The sequence below is a fragment of the Diabrotica virgifera genome, chromosome 5 (assembly GCF_917563875.1).
Source record: "Diabrotica virgifera virgifera chromosome 5, PGI_DIABVI_V3a".
In the NCBI taxonomy this organism is placed as follows: Eukaryota; Metazoa; Arthropoda; class Insecta; order Coleoptera; family Chrysomelidae; genus Diabrotica; species Diabrotica virgifera.
In genome coordinates this window covers 123,923,070-123,946,688 of record NC_065447.1, presented here as the reverse complement: position 1 = coordinate 123,946,688, position 23,619 = coordinate 123,923,070, and the positions used below count along the sequence as shown (strand labels likewise).

Below are 23,619 nucleotides of genomic sequence, written 5' to 3'. Positions count from 1 at the left end.
TATTTTGACAACGACAAATATAAAAATGCCACAAGGAAATAGCTTCAGAACAACAATGAATATGTTAATTTACAATTTTTAATAACTTTAATAACTAAAATTATTTCAGTTACTTTAATTATATGTACATATAGGTTGATGGCTCAGATCATGCACAAAATTTATTGTGAAATTTAATCCGAAAATAATTTACGAAATTTTAACCAAAACGCTAAGACCTACAAATTAATACAATGACGTCTATTGAACCCAAATATCTTCATTCGACAATTAAGTTAAGATTCATATTTCAGTAAAAACACAAAAATTTATCGAGGTATCAGAGTAATAATGGGGTCAGCAATTCTTTCATGGATCGACATACACATTAAAATTTTGCTTGCGTTGCTAACAGTTAAAAGATGTGAACAGATTTGTATTACATAATTAATATAGCGTAAACAGTATTCATACCTAATATCAAGTATCGCTCGTGTAAAGATCTGTTAGCCCGATCAAGGAATACAAAACTTATCGAAAACCTCCAAAAAATAAATTAAGGATGAAAATTTGGGAATAGGTAGTTGAAATTGTCTATTATTATATAAGAAAATGTTTACAATTCTACATCTCCATTTTACAAAAATGGAGGGGAATACACCCTTCTTGGGGTTGAAAATATACATTCAAAATAAGTCCGGAATTGGATAAAATAACTGATTTTAAGCAACTTTTGTTCTATAGAGTTTTTTCACTAAGTCAATACTTTTCGAGTTATTTGCAAGTGAATATGTTCATTTTTATGCTTATGAACGGTTTTTCGCAAGTAACTCAAAAAGTAAGTATTTTATCGAAAAATGTATTCTTAGCGAAAATATAGCTTATAAAAAAGTGAAACAAATGGTGTACATATGAAGTCTGTTGAACCAATAGAAGCAGAGTTGTAGCTAATGAGGAGTAGGTCCTTCTTCGTCAAATTTCAAATCAAATGTTTCGACGTGAAATAACCAAAAAACGGAGCACTTTTCAGGGAACATTAATTACAACTTTTTTAAAAGTGTTTAAAAAAAGGTTTATTTTTGTTTTTTAAAAGAACTTTTAACGTTAAAAGTAAGTGAGTTACGCTCAAAATATTGTTACGCAAATAAAAGGGCTCAACCCTTTTTATTTTTTGGTATAAAAATCGCGAAAATCACCCCCTAATTAGCATCTCAAATAAATTTAATCGTTACCGCTTCACACTTTACTTTTCTTATGTATTCTTTATATGATCTGTAAGTTTCATCGGTTCAAAGTGCTTCTTTTTGAAATGGCTTTAGTTAAAATGGCTTGAACAAGCCACTAATCACGAGTGTATGCAAATTTTGAACAGTCTTAGCATAACCAATTTTTGTCTACCAGGGAAACAAAAAATCCAAAATAATCAGAACTCAAAACCTACATTTTATTACTGTTTAAGATTTTTGGTATTACTAATAATTTTTCAGTTATTTTGAAAAAAAAAAAGGAATTTTTTTCAAAATCAGAAAGAAATTTTTATATTAAAACCAATTTTTTTCAAAATTGAACAGTTTGAACCAATAAAACTTATAGATCATTATAAAGAATACATAAACAAAATACCTTGTGAAGCAGTAACGATTCATTTTATTTGGGATGCTAATTACGGGGTGATTTTCGCGATTGTTTTTACCAAAATATAAAAGGGAGCAAAAATATTTTGAGCGTAACTCACTTACTTTTAATGTTAGAAGTTAAAAAAAAAAACAAAAATAAACCTGTTTTTAAACACTTTAAAAAAATTTTAATAAGTTTTCCCCGGAAAGTTCTCCGTTTTCTGGTTATTTCACTTTAAAATATTCGATTTGGAATTGGACGAATAAGGACTTACTTTTCATTAGTTACAACTCCGCTTCTACTGGGTATACAGATTTCATGCGTACTCCATTCTTTTCACTATTTATAAGCTATATTTTTACTAAGAATATCTTCTTCGATAAAATACTTACTTTTTGAGTTATTTGCGAAAAACCGTCTAAAACATGTTTTTTGTTGTTAAAAATGAATATATTCACTCGCAAATAACTCTATATTTTTCACCTCCGAGAAGGGGTACTCCCCTCCATTTTTGTAAAATGGAGGGTGTGTAGAGTAGTTAACTTTTTCTTATAAATTAATAGACAATTTCAACTACCTATTCCCAAATTTTCATCCTTCCTTTATTTTTTTGGGTCAGATTGTTCTTTGATCGGGCTATGTATCAATTTGAAACGATAAAATATGACCTACAGTATCATACGCAAAGCATGCGAAACATGGGTGCTGAAAGTCAGAAACAGACCTTTTAGAAAGATTGCAGAGAAAAATGCTAAGAGCAATATAATATGGAGGTGCGAAAATAGATCAGTGGAGAAGAAGAACCAATAAAGAACTGGAAGAACTGTATAAAGAGCCAACGATAACGATGACGATCAAAGCACAGAGAATAATATTTTTGGCAAATCGAAAGAATGAGAAGTAAAAGAATGCCAAAATGGTACTCTTACGTAGACCATAACAAAAGAGAAGGAAAGGCAGGCCAAGAGAAAGATGGGAGGACAGTGTGTACGAAGACCTGAAGAAAAGTAACATTGAGAGATGGAAACAACTAGCATTGAACTGAAGGAGAGGGAAGTAGGTGGTGAAAGATTGTATAAATGGACTGAATTGTAATTATATAAAATTTATAAGACTAAAAAAAAATGTAATCAGAAATGTAAACGTTTTATTTCTAGGCCAACAAGGAATATTGAGCTTAATAAATAATAAAAAATGTAGTTTTATATCGTAAAATATTTGGAAAAAGTTCTTCATTTTATATTTACTATCCACATTTGCGGATACGTGCTGTCGTGCACGGATGGGTGCTGTCGCCACAATTATTCAATGTGTACTCCCAACTAATGTTTCAGGAGGCACTATGGGAAAGAATTGAAGGTGTAAGGATTGGAGGGAGCATCATTAATAACATAAGATTTGCAGACGATACCGCAATCATGGCAGAGAATATAGACAATTTACAAATTCTCCTATATATCATTAACAGAGAAAGCAAAAAGATGGGACTAACAATGAATATAAATAAAACCATATTAATGGTGATCTCAAAAAACCCTGTTGACAACATACATCTGACATTGGAGGTAAACCGATAGAAAGAATCGAGAGGTATAAATACCTAGGAGCAATTATAAACTCACAATTAGATCAAGATGAGGAAATAAAGGTGAGAATAGAAATAGCTCAAAAAGGATTTATAAAATTCAAGTTAATATTTACAAATAAGAAATTGAGTATGGACATTAGATTGAGGTTCGTCGAATGTTATGTTTGGTCGCAACTACTATATGGGGTAGAAGCTTGGACTCTAAAAGCACAATCCGTAAAAAAATTGGAGGCATTCGAGATGTGGCTGTATAGGCGTATTCTGAAAATTCCTTGGACTGCAAAAGTCTCAAACGAAGAAGTGTTAAGAAGAATTGGACCTGGCAGGAAGTTTATGAACACAATTAAAATAAGAAAAACATCGTATCTGGGCCACATACTTCGTAACTATAAATACTCTCTGCTACACGTCATCATGCAAGGAAAAGTAGCGGGGAAAAAGGTTTGGGAAGAAAGAAGAAATCTTGGCTGAGGAATATTAGAGATTGGACTAACCTCAGTGTTGAACAGATATTTCACTTTGCAAAAGACAGAGAAGCGTTTAAAAAGGTGATCGCCAACCCTGGTTAGAAGACGGCATAAGAAGAAGAAGAAGATCCGCATTTACACATCATTTTTACTGTCAACGTCCGGTGTTGAGTGTCAGTTGTCAGTTGAAGGGTACAGGTTCATATATCGCCGAATTATTTTTGTTTGAAAAACCGTCCATATAGAGGAGGTGCCCGGCAAAGGGAGGTGTCTGTTAAGAGAGAGTTTACTGTATTTCATATTATTACTAGAATTTATTACTTTATTAGAGTTATTTATCACTTTTAATTCATTGTTTCAATTTTTTTGTGTGTTTTTATACTTTTACTTACTTCCGAAGTAACAATCACTAAAATTTACTTTTCAGCCTAGGTCCAAAATACCTATACGCGATTTTCGGCAATTTCGTGAAATGAAAATATTTACCTAAATTTATTTTTAATAAGGTTATTAAAAAATAATTTATATTATTTAATGGACACTTTGAATTTTGTACACGTATAATATACTAATTATAGAGATAATATATTTAATTTAACGCTAACTATGAAAGTAAAGCAGATCTGCTATTACTCATATTTGAATAACAGCTGCACAAAATACTACGACCGCAAATCTATAACAATGAAATGTCTGGCGTCTGGGAACGTTTACACAGCGTTGCCAAATAACGGAAGTCACAACGAGCGGTGTGGTATACGGAAGTCCCTACGCGTTGTGTATATCACGTGTATTCTCGTACGGGAGCGACACTAGCGCTGATGATATACCGTCGTACTAAAATCTGATCTTATGAGTATATTAGATACGATGTGACTTCTAGTGAAATTTTTGATATAAGCCTTCTAATACCATCTAGTAGCCAAATTCGTAAAAATTTAGGCAAAACGTTGTGACTTCCGAAATCGGAAGTCATAACGGTATATATGAAGTGACAACGTATTACGAGTATCTACTTTGGAAGTTACATGGATACATGTATCAATATATATATATATATATATATATATATATATATATATATGTTTTTTTTTTATTTGTACAATATTAAAACTTTACTATATATATATATATATATATATATATATATATATATATATATATATATATATATATATATTTATTAGTTTATTTTATTATATTACACTTTACGAGTATTAGCCAATGATTTTGCTTATTTATTTTTATATATATATATATATATATATTGCAATGAAAGTAATTAAGCATTTGTTTAACTGTACTTACTTGGAAGTATTAGACAGCTGTCCAATTACAAACAATACAGGGCACTGAAGCTCTAAAATTGCATCATCTGGTTCACCCCTAAAACCTAAAAAAAATACAATGTGAGGCAAAGCACAGGAATGATTTCAGAACGACTGTAACCTAAAGCAAAATAGATATATCGTTCGTTTTCTAATACTATAGGGAATTTTGATTCGAATGATGTGAATTGAACCCTACTACAAAAATAAAAAATTATTGCTTAGGTCGCCGCTTCGAAGGCATTAACACCCTTTAGAACAGCTCTTCTACATTCTAGCCATTCGTATTCGACATTAAACTCTGTGTAAGTATAAACTCGGTTAAAGTATATGTGTCTACACTTAAAATTATTCAAAACACAGATATATACAGAATATCTTACGCTCAAAATTGGGTATGGCACATTAAGAAGAAGTAATTCTGAATATTTTTATACTTTATATAATATACCTTAATTTAGCGCTTCGGAGGTGCGTACACAAAAATTGGATATCTAAAACACGTTAAAAACTAAGTATTTTATAATTTGAAGAACATTTTTTTTATAAAAGATATATTTATTTAAAAAAAACCCTAAAAAGGATGAATATTAATATTGAATACTTTTAATCCCAGCACACTGAAGTTTGTTGTAACTATTGAATTTTACTACAAATAACTTTTAAATTTAGTGGCTAGCGTAACTATACATCAATTCACAAAACCTCAAGTTGCCTTTTCTTTCTCGTTCTGTCATCAGTCAGAAATGCTTTTACTCCTCTACTTCAGTTGACTTTCACCGTTCTCAATGTGAAGACATATAATTTTTACTCAACAACCCACGTGCTTCGTGGAAGGTTATGTAATGGATTAGAGCAGATCCTTATGAAATCCTTCGGATTTAATATTTAACACTCTAATGTGAGACATTTAGTCGACATTTAAACGGTTTTAACCGATGTATTTTTGGTGGCTTAGCATGTAAAGCTTGTAAGTATAACCTAACTTTGTTTTTTATCTTGGTCAACATTTAAATTTTACCTTTGTCTTCACTAATTATGGTTATAGTCGGAGAGATAGAAGCGGATTTTGTGCGTGATAAGTAATACGGAAAAACTATACGGAAATATGTTGAATTAGTTGTGTACATGACTTTCCCCAACGGCCGGAAACCAGAGTGGGGGACGAGGGTAGTTATAAGGGGTCAAAGTCGCGGTTTTTATTATTTTTTTTTTGTGACGCTCATGATTGAGATAGTGCACCAAAATTTGGGAATAAGTAGGTCATGACGTAACTAAGTAAAATCTCTAGGGCGATACGCTGCGTGGGCGACAAAGGGGTGGGGGTAGGGGTGAGTATAACAAATATAAGGGGTTTTTTGCGACGTTCGTGATTGAGATAGTGCACCAAAATTTGGGAATAAGTAGACCATGACATAACTAAGTAAAATCCCCAGAGCCGGAAACCAGAGTGGGGGATGAAGGTAGTTATAAGGGGTCAAAGTCGCGGTATTTATTATTTTTTTTGTGACGCTCATGATCGAGATAGTGCACCAAAATTTGGGAATAAGTAGCTCATGACGTAACTAAGTAAAATCTCCAGGGGTGGAACGCTGCGTGGCCGACAAAGGGGTGGGGGTGGGGGTAAATATAAAAAATATAAGGGGTTTTTTGCGACGTTCGTAATGGAGATAGTGCACCAAAATTTGGGAATAAGTAAACCATGACATAACTGAGTAAAATCCCCAGCGCCGGAAACCAGAGTGGGGGACGAGGGTAGTTATAAGGGGTCAAAGTAGCGGTTTTTATTATTTTTTTTTTGTGATGCTCATGATCGAGATAATGCACCAAAATTTGGTAATAAGTAGGTCATGACGTAACTAAGTAAAATTTCCAGGAGCGGAACGCTGCTGGCCGACAAAGGGGTGGGGACAGGGGTGAATATAAAAATTATAAGGGATTTTTGTGACGTTCGTGACCGAGATAGTGAACCAAAATTTGGGAGTAAGTAGATCATGACATAACTAAGCAAAATCTCCAGGGGCGGAAAACAGAGTTGGGGATGAGGGTAGTTTTAAGGGGTCAAAGTCACAGTTTGTATTATTTTTTATGGTGACGCAGCACAACATTTGTCCCCCACGCAGCGTTATGCCCCTGGAGATTTTACTTAGTAATGTCATAATCTACTTATTCCCAAATTTTGGTGCACTATCTCCATCATGAGCGTCACAAAAAAAAAATAAAAACCGCGACTTTTACCCCTTATAACTATCCTCGTTCCCCACTCTGTTTTCCGCCTCTGGGGATTTTACTTAGTTTTGTCATGGTCTACTTATTCCCAAATTTTAGTGCACTATCTCAATCACGAACGTCGCAAAAAACCCCTTATATTTTTTATAGTCACCCCTTCCCCACCCCTTTGTCGGCCGCGCAGCGTTCCATTCCTGGAGATTTTACTTAGTTACGTCATGACCTACTTATTCCCAAACTTTGGTGCACTATCTCGATCATGAGCGTCACAAAAAAAATAATAAAAACCGCGACTTTGACCCCTTATAACTACCCTGGTCCCCCACTCTGGTTTTCGGCTCTGGGGATTTTACTTAGTTATGTCATGGTCTACTTATTCCCAAATTTTGGTGCACTAACTCAATCACGAACGTCGCAAAAAACCCCTTATATTTTTTATATTCACCCCTATCCCCACTCCTTTGTCGATCACGCAGCGTTCCGCCCCTAGAGATTTTACTTAGTTACGTCATGACCTACTTATTCCCAAATTTTGGTGCACTATCTCGATCATGGATAAGACAGAAAACTAAAGTCGCCGATGTGGTACAAAAATCACTAAAATTGAAATGGGAATACGCTGGACATGTAGCTAGGAGCGATCTTAACAAATGGCACAGAACAATTCTAACCTGCAGACCATACGAACACAAAAGACCCAGAGGCAGACCTCCTATGAGATAAACAGATGATCTGAAACGAACTGCCGGGAAAAATTGGCTACAAGTAGCCTACAACAAAAAACAATCGAAAGGAAGACTTGAAGAGGCTTATGTTCAGATGTGGACGTGAATGGCTACACGAAGAAGAAGAAGAAGATGTCGATCATGAGCGTCACAAAAAAAATAAAAACCGCGACTTTAACCCCTTATAACTACCCTCGTCCCCCACTCTGGTTTCCGGCCGTTGGGGAAAATCATGTACACAACTAATTCAACATATCCCCATATAGTTTTTCCATATTACTTATCACGCAAAAAATCCGCTCCCAGCTCTTAGACTATTATACTTATTTTAGGCAAGAACACTGATGGTGCTCTTTTTAGAGAGCGAAAATGTTCTGTTGTATTTGTAGCCCTTTTTAGGTTTTTTTTTTAAATAAATATACCTTTTATAAAGAAAATTATTCTTCAATTTTTTTTTTGTAATTAATGGTATACAGCCAGCTACAGGAAATTCTTCCTTGTGGATTTTAAGTATTTTATATTTTGGGAATAAACTAGTTAACTAGTGTTGTAATTAAAAATATATGTTATTTATGTTTTGATTTTTGTAAAATGTGTAAATGTGTTTTTGTTCTGTGTTTTGGTTTTGCTAATTGGAAGTAAATGAACTCTTGAAAGTTTATATTTGCTTTTCCTCGATCTTGTAGGCATCAGATATGTACTACACTACACTTCTAGAGAGTTTAAAGTTTTAAAAGGTGTTATTATATTCCAGATTGGGATCAATTTCTTATATGTTTATGGCTATTGTCAATTATATGTTACGAATTAAAATCTATAAACGAAAAAGAAAAACAGAAAAGGAAAATTCCAACTTACTATCAAAGTTAATGTCAAAGTAGGATACAAGATATGCAACCAAGGCACACAAAAAACCAAAACATACCAACATATATTTGAAAACGAACTATATGTGGTTGAGAGGAAATGGAATGATTGGAGACATAGAATTGCTTTAAGGAAAACTAGGACAAGTAGGAGAATTGAAATACTTTCGCTCCTACATCACGGAAAATAGGATACTGAATCGAAATTGCTTACAGGATACAGGCTGGTTGGTTTAACTGGAAACTAATGAGCGGGATATTAAGTGATCGAAAAACGGGGAAAGATTGAAAGGAAAGATATACAAGAGTGGTGAGTGAGACCTACGTTGGTGTAATACGGTGAAGTGTAGCCTATGAGGAAGATTCAGGAAAAGAAGATGGAGGTAGCTGAACTGAAAATGTTACGGTGGATTCTGGGTAACCCTAGAAGAGAAAGGTTTAGGTGAAGAAGACACAAGGGGCAGAAATGAGAACAGCGACCCCTGAAAAGGGAAAAGTCAAAAAGAGAAAAAATATCTGGAAATGTCACAACAGCGGTCCTATCAATGAAGATTGTTTGCACTAGATAATTGATGTTTCAATGGAACTTCCTTAACGTACTGATAATGGTAGGTTGGAAAATAGTTTTGCCTTGACGATGCTAGCATAGTTTGATTTACTATTTACACGCAATTTTTTATAACCCCTGATATATGTATCGTTTTAGCCTTTAAAAATTATACAGTATGGTGCAAATGAAAGGAATAAATTCGTTATTTCGTAAGCCAGCGACTTTGGAAAAATACCGAAACAGGTCAATTTTTATTTTCAGACTATGATGTTATGTTTTGGCATATACAGGGTGAGTTCTTAGTGCGAGATCGGTTGGTAATTCCATTATGGTATAGAATATCGAAAAAAGTTATTTAGAAAAAATGTAGGCAATAATATTCTCCAGGCTTTAAAATATGACAAATTCCACATGGTTATTCCACATGGTTATCAATAACTGCGTGGTATAGCAAACATATAATTTTTTAAATGGGACACCCTATATATTTTTTCATATATTTATATTCCTCTCATACATAAATCTTGTTTATATAATAAAGGGTTTTGTATTACTATGCAGAGTATTTAACAAGTTATGACCATTTTTATTTCGAAATCCCTATGAGATTAACACTATGTATATAAAGAAGTAATTCAGAAATAATTATTTATTTTATAAAATAAGATAAACAATATACCGTAGTTTTTAAATTAAGTTTAAATGAAATCATTGACAAATATTTGTATACAGGGTGAACTACAAAACCAAATTACGATTTTCTCAATTTTTTTAAATGGATCACCCTATATTTTATTTTTTAGAAATATTGTATGTATGGTATTCTTTCATTTTTATATAGCATTCCCTATAGCCAAACTCCGAGATATTTTCAGTTTTCTTAAAATTTTGATAATACATTCAATTTTCTAGTACAAATAAGTTATTAGCGGGTGATCAATAACTGCGTGGTATAGCAAACATATAATTTTTTAAATGGGACACCCGATATATTTTTTCATATTTATATTTCTCTCATAAATCTTGTTCATATAATATAGGGTTTTGTATTACTATACAGAGTATTTAACAAGTTATGACCATTTTTATTTTGAAATCGCTATGAGATTAACATCATGTATATAAAGAAGTAATTCATTAATAATTATTTATTTTATAAAATAAGATAAACAATATACTGTAGTTTTTAAATTAAGTTTAAATTAAATCGTTGACAAAAATTTGTATACAGGGTGAACTACAAAACCAAATCATGATTTTCTCAATTTTTTTAAATGGATCACTGTATCTTTTATTTTTTAGAAATATTGTATTTATGATATTCTTTCATTTTTATATAGCATTCCCTATATCTAAACTCATCACATTTCGAGATATTTTCAGTTTTCTTAAAATTTTAATAATACATTCAATTTTCTAGTAGAAAATGTTAGTTTTGAGTGATAATATACAAAATTATTTTTATTCAATAAATAACTAACAAAAAATATAAACCATATCAAGATGCAATGAATGTAGCAATAAATGTGATATTAAGAAATTATAATATTTCCATAATATACAAGAATCGTAAAATTCCCCCAAAAAAACATGACTTGTGTATAATAAATATCTAATCAACTATTTTCAATGGGAAATAAGCCACAATTTTACCAAAAAATGATTTTATTAACGCTTCGACGCCCAAGTCGGGTATCGTTGTCAAAATACAAAATAATACTAAATTAAACAAAATTGTTGTTGCTTAGTAAAAAATTCTTCTAATAATTTATTTAATCTGACTCATTTATCTGGTCAGAATTGACTATCGGCAATTCAGACATGTATTATACATTTTAAAGTAGAAGACTTTAAAATGGTATTGACAATATTGATGAGTTGCGTTCCTGGGACGACTTCTTTACTAAAAGATAGTTCATTCGATTACATGAAATCAACCCAACTCAAGAATATCCGCCACAAAAAATCATAGCATGTGAATTATTTCAGAACAACATTAATAAATATCTAATATAACAAGATTATTTTTATTTAATAAACAATTCACACAAAACATAAATCAAAAAAATATACTGATGTAACAGTTTTTAGAAGTTTTTAGTAACACATTCCTAATTGCAGATTGTGACGCTCACTTATTAATAATATATAATGTTCATACTAATTTTCATTAATATGCATCAAGAAATCCCTACTTTGTTAACACTCATAGTTAAACTAGGTGATCTATAAATGTTTGGGGTGGTATTGTTGGCGATTATGTGATTGGCCCACATTTTTTGACAGTTGTGGTTTTTACACGACGGTGCTCCAGTTCACCACACTGCTTTTGGCCACCGCAATCACCGGAATTTTCCAAAATTGATTTTTTCCTGTGGGGCTATATAAAAAACCTTGTATACCAGAAGCCTTCAACAACGCCAGATGATATGAAAAATAGAATAAGAGAAGCTGTTAATAATATTGACTTTCAAATGTTAAGAAATGTGGCTCGGTCATTTGAATATCGGTTACAAAATTGCATAGACGTTGAAGGTTGACATTTTCAACATTTACTTTAGACTTATTTCCTTAACATCACATTAATTGGTACATTCATTAAATATTGTTATGGTTGTTCCAGAAACGAACATATTAATTTTAAGATATATAAAATAATAAGAATACATATTTAATTTTAATTTACATTCAACTTTTTCTTAGTGTAAAATCATTTCATCATCGCGTAGCGCTACAACCCTGGGTGGGTCCTGGCTGACTGTACAACTTTCTTCCAATTTGTTCGGTCTTCCATCAACCTAGGGTCAAATGGGATGTTCATTTTTCGGAGATCTTCTTGGATGTTATCTCTCCATCGCATTCTGGGATGTCCGAGTGGTCTTTTGCCTGTAGGAATCTCCTCTCCCATACCAGTCTTACAAGTTTTTCGTTATGAAGTCTGTGCACGTGGCCTGCCCATCTTAGTCGCTGTGATTTAATTTCTTGGACAATATCGATGTCGTTGGAGAGTTCTTTTAATTCGAAGTTGGTTCTGATCCTATACTGGTTTGTGTTAATGTCGTGGTGAGGTCCGAAAATTTTTCTAAGTATTTTTCGTTCAAAATGTCTGAGCTTTTCTTCATTTGATTTGGTCATGGTCCACGTTTCGCAACCATATGTTAGTACAGGTCTGACGATGGATTTATAGATTTTGATCTTGGAACTTCTTGTAAGATTTTTTGATTTTATAAGCTTATCCAGTGCGAATAGACAGCGATTTGCTGATTGGATTATGTCTTTTATTTCTTCAGTAACATCGTTGTCAGCTGTGATTACGGCCCCCAGATACTTAAAACGTTGTATTCTTTCGAAATTGAAGGAGTTGACCGTCACATTTTGTCCTATCCTGTCTCTTCGTGTCGTTCTATTTATACACATATATTTCGTCTTCTCTTCATTAATCCTCAGCCCTACTTCGCTTGTTGCTCCTTCCACCTTGTTGAAAATGGCTTTTGTGGATAGGATGGAGTCTCCAACGAGATCAATGTCATCTGCGTATGCTAGTAATAATTTGGGACCTTGAACCGATAGCAGTTCTGTTTTTTATTTCGGCCGACCTCATGGCTTTCTCTAGTACAAGGTTAAAAAGTAGTGGAGATAACGCATCACCCTGTTTGAGTCCACTGTTGATTTCGAAGCTGTCAGACAGTTTATTATTTACACGTACTTTTGATATTCCACCCTCCATACAGACTTTAGTCATCCGAATGAGTTTCTTTGGTATTGAGAACTGGCATGGCATTCCATACTTGGCTTCTTTATACGCTGTCATATGCCTGTCGAGAGTCTATGAAGAGATTGTGTATGTGTCTGTTATACTCCCATCCCTTTTCTAGAAGCTGTCTCAGCGTGAATAGTTGATCTATTGTGGATATGTTTGCCCTAAAACCGGCATTTTCAGCAAAAGGGGTTAGTCTACTAAGAATGACGTTTGAGAGGATTTTATATGCCGTGTTTAAGAGTGAAATTCCTCTGTAATTCGCGCATTTTGTTTTGTCCCCTTTTTTGTGGATGGGCACTATGATGTTTTCCTTCCATCTTGCTGGTATCCTTTCTTCTAACCATATCTGTGTTATTAATTGGTGGACTTGGCGATGTAGTGTTTCTCCACCATATTTCAGAAATTCTGCTGGTATCTCGTCCGTACCCGGCGCTTTGTGATTTTTCAGCTTATTTAAGGCCTTTCGCATTTCTTCAAAAGAGGGATTTTCGACGGGCATGTCTGCTGTTATATAGATCTCTTCTTTGTGCTGTTCTTCCTGTATGATGTTTAGAAGGTCCCTGAAATACCCTTTCCATTCTTCTGTTAGTTCTTTATCGTCGATTATCATATGGCCTTGATTGTCTCTCAGTGTATGGATAGAATTGGTTCTATGTCCTCTTTTCTCTGTGGAGATTGCTTTATAGAATTCTCTGGAGCCTGGTTTGGGTCGGTCTCTCTCCATAGCTTCATATTTTTGTTGTTCATAGTTTCTTTTCTTTGTGCGTATCATTTTTCTTGTTTCTTTTCGGCAGTCGTCGTATTCCTTTTTACTTTTGTCTGTTTGTAGTTGTATCCATGTCTTCCTTACTGTTTGTCTTTTTTCCAGCTGTTTCCGACATTCATACCACGTTTTTGCCCTCTTCTGCCTACTCCTTCCAAAGATCTTGTCAGCTGTCTTGTGTTATTATTTCGGCAGTCGTTTCCCACAGCTCTTTCATATCATTGTAAACTGTTTCAGAGTTCAAGGTTTGTTCAAGTTGTTCTATATATTTTTGATGTTTCTCTGTGTTCTGCATTTCGTCCATGTTCCATTGTGGGTTCATTGTTGTTTTGTTGTATTTGTGGCTAGATATTCTGCATTTGACTTTTGCTCTGACTAAATAATGATCTGTGTCTCCGTCTATTCCTCTGAAGCTTCTTACGTCTATGATATTGTTCCCATGTCGGGCATCTACAATGATGTGGTCAATTTGGTTTCGCGTAATATGGTCGTTTGAGATCCAGGTTTGCTTATGAATGTCTTTATGCGGAAACAGTTGGATGTCGTTGGATATATTGTAACAAAAATAAGAAAACTTCTGTTGGAGTGAAAGTAAAAAGAAGGATATACTCCAACAGAAGTAAGGAAAAAGGACAGTTACTAGATAACTAAATAGTTGTGGCTATTATGAAAATAAAAATGAAGGGGCTTCAGCAGTGAAGCCGTAGTAGGAAAAAATACTACTTTGCAGTAGTACTGAAGAAAGGGGCATTAAAAGGGATAGAAGTAGAAGTATGAAGAGACAGAGGCAAACGGAATAGAGTTGGCTAGAAAGAGATGCAAGAGAACAACTTGACACTCAAGGATGGATACGGCTCGTTTGCATGCCTGTCGAAGAACAGTAGCTATAAGTGGATAGTAATGATGACTAAAAGGTGAACTAATAAAATAAGAATAATGTACTGAAGAGGAATGAAGATGAATAATTTCTAAAGACGAACAAGATAAATAAATCTAACAAATCATGGGCGCCATGAAAATGATCTTCGATCATTTTCCCAGGTATCTTATACTGATGTCAAATATTAAATATTTTATATCTGTAATAATGAACATAAAGGAATAATAAAATTCATGATATACAAAATAAATAAACATTTATTAAAATTAACTACCAGATTTTTAACAATCTCTGAGTTAGACAAATTAAATATAATGTGACTCTAAAATGACATATGTTATATAAAAGCTATATTTGTCTAAGATAATAACAATAATGTTACCTGTTACAAAATTTAACGGTATAAGTACCTCTTACTAACATATAGGGTACAACTCACATGAGATTTCTACCCAATGGTTATAGTACGCTTGCTACGTACAACTGAATTAAAACCCGAAAAATATGACTAATATATAAATAAATAGGCACAAGCCTGGCGAAGAGAAAATACCATGATGAATTACGCAAATGCATTAATAAAAGTTATAAAAATGAAGCTAAGATAAATACCGAAACGATGACCTAAATTACCCGAGCAAATGCAATAAAATAAAGTAGCGACGAATTAACTGAACAAATGAAATAAAGCGAATAAATAAAATATTTGGGAAACAAGCAAATAATACAACCTAAATTTACATAATGACATGAAATCTACCTAAATAAACAAAAAATATTAGAAGTAATACCTTTTGGGCAAATACGCAGAGCTCAACGTACAGTACCGCAAAATGATACATGAGTTTGGGAACTTAATACCATAATATACAAATATGTTATATAAATAGGTAAACTAAATCTGAAACAAAATTAATAAACAGTGCATTAAAATAAAACATGAGATAAACACACAATAGTTACTAATGTCACCCACTGGTAGTTCCCAAACAAACCCGAACGACTCCTAAATAGGTTGCTGGCGCATCCCCGGAAATGAGCACTAGGATAGTGCAAAAAAATCATGCCTCCTGTAGGTCCAAGTGCTAATACGAAAAGGAGCTGGAATGCCCCCAAAAGGCTTGTTCCCCAAGTAACTACTCCCAGTGACTTATGGTTTGAGATTGGCCTCTTGGTGTTTCGAGGTGTTATTTAAGATTTCACATGGATGGCTAAAAACACAAAATTCCCGTTTACTTCAATTTCTTATGTGTACGACCAATCAAAGAAAGAAAGAAGAAAACTAGGAAAGTGTTTTTTTTGATAGATAGTAATAAAAAAACACACAAAAAGAGACCTCTTAATTACTGAAGTACTTGACCTTGACAAAGTTTATGTGAGTTCTCATTACAGACATGTGGATTTAGGATTTAAATACAGAGTAAATATAATTTCTTTAAAATAATTATTATAGGACTGATAAGTGATATTGAAAGTGACTTTAGTATAACCAAAAAGTTAAAAATATTAGAATTTTCTCTGAATGAATATTATCTATAGATATGGGAATAATTAAAAGATATTACTCATAGATAGTAGAATAATTAAAAGAACAATTCACTGAATAAATTTACACATCACACACATCAGAAAGATTATATATTATGTCACCTTGAACAAGAGTGACAACAATGGTTATAAAAACTATTTATAAAAAACAGATATTGCTATTTACCGTGTGATACGATGATGTTATGCTGTAAACCCCATTGGATTAATACCTTCTTTATTCCCAAACACTCCTAGATAGGTGTGGTGATCCATAATTCAAAAGTCACACATTTTTACTAACACGAGGTCTAACCTCCAAATTTGATCCTCACACGCCATCAATACTAACCAAATCCCCAACCCCCAACCACAAGTGAAGTCTCTCGAGGTGCGGCTAAAGATACAGTGCGGCTCCCTAATTTGCGCATGCGTGTCCTCAACTCCAACGTTGCCGTTTCCGAGATAGTTTGAAGGACAAAATTACGTTGATTGAGAACAAGAAACGCGTCTAACTTCACTTGTATTTTGTATATTTGTCACAGCTTTGGTTGTTTGTTGGATATTTTTTATATTTTGGATCTAAGTTGTATGTCATGTATGTGTATGTCTTGTTTTATTCATTAAAAAGGACTCCTAAATAAAAGTTTATTCTCAGATACAGATTATTCATGGTTTGGCCCAAATCAATATGAAAAAAGGACATTTATTGAAGCTATATAATTTTAAACTGTTAATTACAAGAATCACATAGACATTATTTATAATAATTTAGACATTTTTGTGTAGAAATAAAAAATATTTTTAGTAGGTATAGATATACATATAAGATGTAATTTCAATTAATTTGAATGCACAAATATCATGCTTGAGAAATTGTGGAAAAGTTTAGGATTTGTTAAAATTCGGGATTCAAAAGTACAGTTCAATTCAACAGATGTAACATAATATACCTATGATATTAACAATATAAACAGGTTAATACAATAAAACAAAGGTTTTTGGAATTTTAATCTTTTATTATATTAGATATAGGGCCGGTACTTTATGTCCCGGTTAAACCGCCATTAGCTAACCGGGTTTAATCAGGACAGAAATGTATGCATAGCATAGACATAAACACAATTATACTTATTATTATGATTAGGAGTGAGAAATTGGAAAACCAAGGTGAGGGAAAGGAAGCTGATTCTGGAACAGGTCACAAGACTTACCATGAGTTGTGGAGCCAATGATGATGATTTTATGATTATACATGATATTACAACGCTAGAAGCCCAAAGAGGTACTTTTCTTTCCCGATTAGCTAACCGAGATTTAACCGGGACATAAAGTACCGGCCCATAATCTATAAAGTTTTCAACCAAAAGTATGTATTACACTTTCATTTTCGTGTCATCAGCATTTGTTTATTTAAACATACTGTCAAAAAAATTAATAAAAAAAACACCACAAAGCTAATTTTTCTATTATTATTTTTGTCCTTTAAAATACAGTAGAGCGTCGATTATCCGAACGTCGATCAACCGAACGACCGGTTATCCGAACTCCCGACTCCTGCGCCCCGCACTCGAGTACTGAGCAAGCGTTAGTAATTAACGCTTAAAATATCTTCAATTTTGTATCCAAAAATATGTTGTTGCAAAGACTGCACTTTTTTGTTTAATTGCTATTTGTCATTATCAATGTATAAACAAATATAGTTATACAAATATGGTTTTCATTCACTTGTGGATAAATATGTATGACAATCTCAATATAATTTGATTATCCGAACAAATCGGTTTTCCGAACGCCCATGTCCCCAAATTAGTTCGGATAGTCGACGCTCTACTGTAACTTCTTTGTTCATACATTTTTGCTAGTTGTGGAAGTCCGTTTAACAGAATGAGATAGAAAATAAATTTTAAAGGATACTCAACATCAAACACCAATATCATGTATGTATTTATAAATCTATTAATAAAGGGATCATCCATAAACTACGTCGTAAAATTTTTGGACTTTTTAATACCCTCCCCCCCTTCCGTCGTAAATCATCGTTTAGAGTTGATCCCCCCCTCATAAAGACGTCGCAATTGCAACTCATAACCCCCCTTTTTAGTGATTTTTTTTTAAATTCCATGTTATTTCTGGATTTTTTAAAGTTAGCTATCAAAGTTACGAATTGTATCCGACAATTTACGAATGTATCCAAATTAGAATTACTATGTAGCTCATTAATATCCGCGTATTTAAGTATAAATACAATGTACTATCTAAATATTTTATTTCTATAGAATATTTTATTTCTATTCATTCTTGTACAATTGTTTCACACAGAGTATTCAGTAAATAAATGAACAGTTTAATATTTATTGCTTCCAGACGTTGTTCTGTATAGAAGCGTTTGTTTATATTCATAGAACAATGTTTTATTGTTTGGTATTCTGTACAAAACTGCTAGCAATATTATTAAAGCTGTGAGTGATAAAAACGAAATAAAAGTAATGCGATAAAAGTAATATACCTACTAATTCTAGTTAATTCTAAAATAGGGTATATTTTTTACATTTGTAAACATCAAACGACGTCGGATGTGCACTTATGGCCCCCTCCCCCCTGTCGTATACCGTCGTAATAAGCAAAGACCCCCTCCCCCTTTTCAACGACGTAGTTTATGGATGTCCCAAACTGCCAATAATAATAAAATACTTAAATCAGTCACCAATATAATATACCTATTTATTTATAAATTTATTAACAAACTGCAGTCCAATAAAAATAAAATTATCAACATCATACTACATTACAATGATCTTTCGATCATGTTCGAAGCATATTATACTACCAACATTCGTCGGAATATATTATTTTTAGTATGTGTGTAGTAGAAGCATAGCGTATACTATAAAAACATTCTAAACTTCATGTTTTTTGCATATACTTCAAAGAATATCCTCGGACCAAATATACTGAGCACATTCATGTACATAGTTACTTAGAATATTCGTAAAAGTTTATTCTTGGAATAAACCTTTATCGAATATTGAATATCGAATCTACCAAGAACATGAAATTGTTATGTGGGAACCATTTAGGCTCGAGTTAAATGGAGAATAATCTCTTAAAACAAATAAACACAAAATTTAGTTGCACTAGATTTGCTCCTGGTTGAAAATGTAGGTACTGCCACAGCTTGTTTGATTAACCAACAGCATCCTCCTTTCCAGTATTTCAATGTTTTCTCTATTAACAACTGCAATATTATGTAAAAGTATACAAGCCGATATTATTCTTCAAACAAAAGGCAACTTGCATCTCATTTCACATATTAATATTGGGAATCTTTTCTTCATAAAATACCAAATATTCTTTCAATAACAATTCTTGAGGCAATTTGTGATTGATTATACAGCACTTCAACTACTGTCTGAAGATTCTGCAATGGTGTCATTTGTCCATAATTCTCCATTTTATATACCCATCATAATATGCAAAAGTATTTAAAAACTTCTAAATCTAAAATAGCACTTCCATATGGTATGATGGTTATGTTGTTCTTTATCTGACAAAATAATTAAATTCATCGTTTTACTCTTTTCAATGATATTATATATTTTCTTAATACCCTTACAGGTACAGGTAAAACAAAATAGAATTTTATTTTTATAGGTTATTTTTATATTTACATTACAAAAATATTATTATGTCATTTGTCAAAATAAAACATTCCTTGCCACGAATGCCACGAGCTAGCATTTTGAATTTCCCGGCGATGTCAATGTGTAAACAACATGACAACGTTGTAAATATTTTGACGCATGCGCAAAGTAGGGAGCCGCACTGTATCTTTAGCCGCACCTAAGTCTCTCGTCTCGCCACTTCACAGAACAAAACGTCAAATTCTCAGCACACGAATCAAATTATTACCCGAGGTGTAGAGTATGTTCCATACTCTGAAGTGTGACGTCACGTAAATATTTATTTACGAGAAAATTAGAGAAGTTGAAAGAAATCAAATGAGAGACCGAGGGGAAATAATTATAAAAATAATTAAAGATCTAATCTCGTAACGTGAACCGTTACAATATTGTGAAGGCTGTGTTTACCGATTGTGGGGTGTATACTAGGCTCTTTGCCTATTTTAGTATTAAAATCTCCGCAGAGTATGCGCATATCTTGTTTGGGCATCGTATCTATCACTCTTTTTAGGGCGTCGTAGAAGTCATCCTTGACATCTTCATCCTTCTCTTCCGTTGGCGCATGAGCTGAGATGATCGAAATGTTGTATCGTTCTCCCTTCATTCTGATATAGCATATCCTTTCGTTTATAGGTTTGAAATTTAGTATATTCTGTACCAGGCCGTCTCTAATCACAAAGCCCATTCCAAATTCATGTCTTCCGTTTTTGTTACCGCTGAAGAAGATGGTGGATTTACTTATTTTTATATTTCCATCGTCTGGCCATCTTATTTGTAAAATCATTTACTTGCACTAATTTCTCGTAAGCTCGTCAGCCTCCGGCCAAAGAATACATATCTCCCAAGAACCGACACAAACGGATTATCTATGAACTAAATTTTTATGCGCATGCATATAATAGCAAATAATTTTGGTGACATTTGTCTTGTACAGGATCGGCGTTTGTTGTTACAGTTGTTTGTTTGGCTTGGCTTGGCGTTAGTATTTTGTTTTTGAATCAGTTTGTAGCTCATAATATTTTGTATAGACTTATTTTCAAGTATATTCAAATGGGAAATAAGCCACAATTTTACCTAAAAATGATTTTATTAACGTTTCGACGCCCAAGTCGGGTGTCGTTGTCAAAATACAAAATAATATTAAATAAACAAAAATGTTGTTGCTTAGTAAAAAATTCTTCTAATAATTTATTTAATCTGACTCATTTATATCGGCAATTCAGACACGTATTATACATTTTAAAGTAGACGACTTTAAAAATGATATTGCCAATATTGATGAGTTGCGTTCCTGGGACGACTTTACTAAAAGATAGTTCATTCGATTACATGAAATCAATCCCAACTCAAGAATAGCCGCCACAAAAAATCATAGCATGTGATCTGTCTTTAAAAAGACAACCAAATGCAACGGTGGTACTGAAATTCTCGCGTTAGAGATTCCATAGTAAATCACGAGGAAAAACCAGGAAAAACCTCGTGATACTATCCCGACATCGCAAGTATTTGGGTTTACATTTAGTTTACTCTCAAAACTAATACCAAATTCTGACTTGATATTTTAAATTTTAAATAATACTAAAATACTAAATATGTACTAACTCGATATGTTACTGATTTACTAATTGTGGTATTTTCCTTCTATTGACTTCCTCCTTTATTATGGGTAACCACATCCTACTGCATTCTACCGAGGAATTTGCGACACAATTGGTTTCATTTAGCATAATTAGAGCCGCTTCTTTGATTTTTCTCTTTTTACTATCTGCTTCTTTTAGGACTATACTTGAATCTCTCCACTGAACTCTATGTTCATTATCCCATGCGTGTTGACATATTTGAGATCTATAAAATTCTCTATTTTTTATATAAGACTCATGTTCATTTACTCTAACGTCTAATGGTCTTGACGTTTCACCTATATAAAATTGTTCGCATTCACAAGGTATTTTATAAATACAATTCTTTGTTCTTTCTTGTTCACTGTTAGGTTTAGTTTTAGATAGAATAGATCTCAATGTGTTTGTTGTTTTGAATGTTGTTGATATGTTGAATTTATTTCCTATTGTTTTAAGTTTCTCGGATAGTCCTTTTACATATGGTATTGATATTTTCCTCGTATTATTTCTTGTGAATGTTGTAGGATCCCGTTCTAAGTTGTTCTGTTCCATTCGATCCAATCTTGACAATTCCTTATTTATAAACGATATGGGATAATCATTTTTTAATAAAACAGATGTTAACAATTGTTTTTCTTCTAAAAATGAATTTTCGTTAGAACAAGTAATTTTGGCTCTATCATATAAGGATTTAATGATTCCCTTTTTAACGTTGATGTTATGATTTGATTTATTAAATAATTAGAGCCAAAATTACTTGTTCTAACGAAAATTCATTTTTAGAAGAAAAACAATTGTTAACATCTGTTTTATTAAAAAATGATTATCCCATATCGTTTATAAATAAGGAATTGTCAAGATTGGATCGAATGGAACAGAACAACTTAGAACGGGATTAGAAATTCTGTTCCATTCGATCCAATCTTGACAATTCCTTATTTATAAACGATATGGGATAATCATTTTTTAATAAAACAGATGTTAACAATTGTTTTTCTTCTAAAAATGAATTTTCGTTAGAACAAGTAATTTTGGCTCTAATTATTTAATAAATCAAATCATAACATCAACGTTAAAAAGGGAATCATTAAATCCTTATATGATAGAGCCAAAATTACTTGTTCTAACGAAAATTCATTTTTAGAAGAAAAACAATTGTTAACATCTGTTTTATTAAAAAATGATTATCCCATATCGTTTATAAATAAGGAATTGTCAAGATTGGATCGAATGGAACAGAACAACTTAGAACGGGATCCTACAACATTCACAAGAAATAATACGAGGAAAATATCAATACCATATGTAAAAGGACTATCCGAGAAACTTAAAACAATAGGAAATAAATTCAACATATCAACAACATTCAAAACAACAAACACATTGAGATCTATTCTATCTAAAACTAAACCTAACAGTGAACAAGAAAGAACAAAGAATTGTATTTATAAAATACCTTGTGAATGCGAACAATTTTATATAGGTGAAACGTCAAGACCATTAGACGTTAGAGTAAATGAACATCAGTCTTATATAAAAAATAGAGAATTTTATAGATCTCAAATATGTCAACACGCATGGGATAATGAACATAGAGTTCAGTGGAGAGATTCAAGTATAGTCCTAAAAGAAGCAGATAGTAAAAAGAGAAAAATCAAAGAAGCGGCTCTAATTATGCTAAATGAAACCAATTGTGTCGCAAATTCCTCGGTAGAATGCAGTAGGATGTGGTTACCCATAATAAAGGAGGAAGTCAATAGAAAGAAAATACCACAATTAGTAAATCAGTAACATATCGAGTTAGTACATATTTAGTATTTTAGTATTATTTAAAATTTAAAATATCAAGTCAGAATTTGGTATTAGTTTTGAGAGTAAACTAAATGTAAACCCAAATACTTGCGATGTCGGGATAGTATCACGAGGTTTTTCCTGGTTTTCCCTCGTGATTTACTATGGAATCTCTAACGCGAGAATTTCAGTACCACCGTTGCATTTGGTTGTCTTTTTAAAGACAGATCACATGCTATGATTTTTT

The 23,619-nt window shown here is 32.7% G+C and overlaps 1 protein-coding gene across 3 annotated transcripts in view; it reads right to left on the bottom strand.

The window, feature by feature from the left end:
- Positions 1-23,619, bottom strand: part of LOC126884361 (KAT8 regulatory NSL complex subunit 3) — a 720,298-nt gene that overhangs the window by 379,705 nt on the left and 316,974 nt on the right. For all 3 annotated transcript variants that reach the window (XM_050650291.1, XM_050650289.1, XM_050650290.1), the window contains exon 5: positions 4,960-5,044. In XM_050650291.1, coding sequence (XP_050506248.1) covers positions 4,960-5,044 — 85 coding nt within the window. The remainder of the gene's footprint in view (positions 1-4,959; positions 5,045-23,619) is intronic.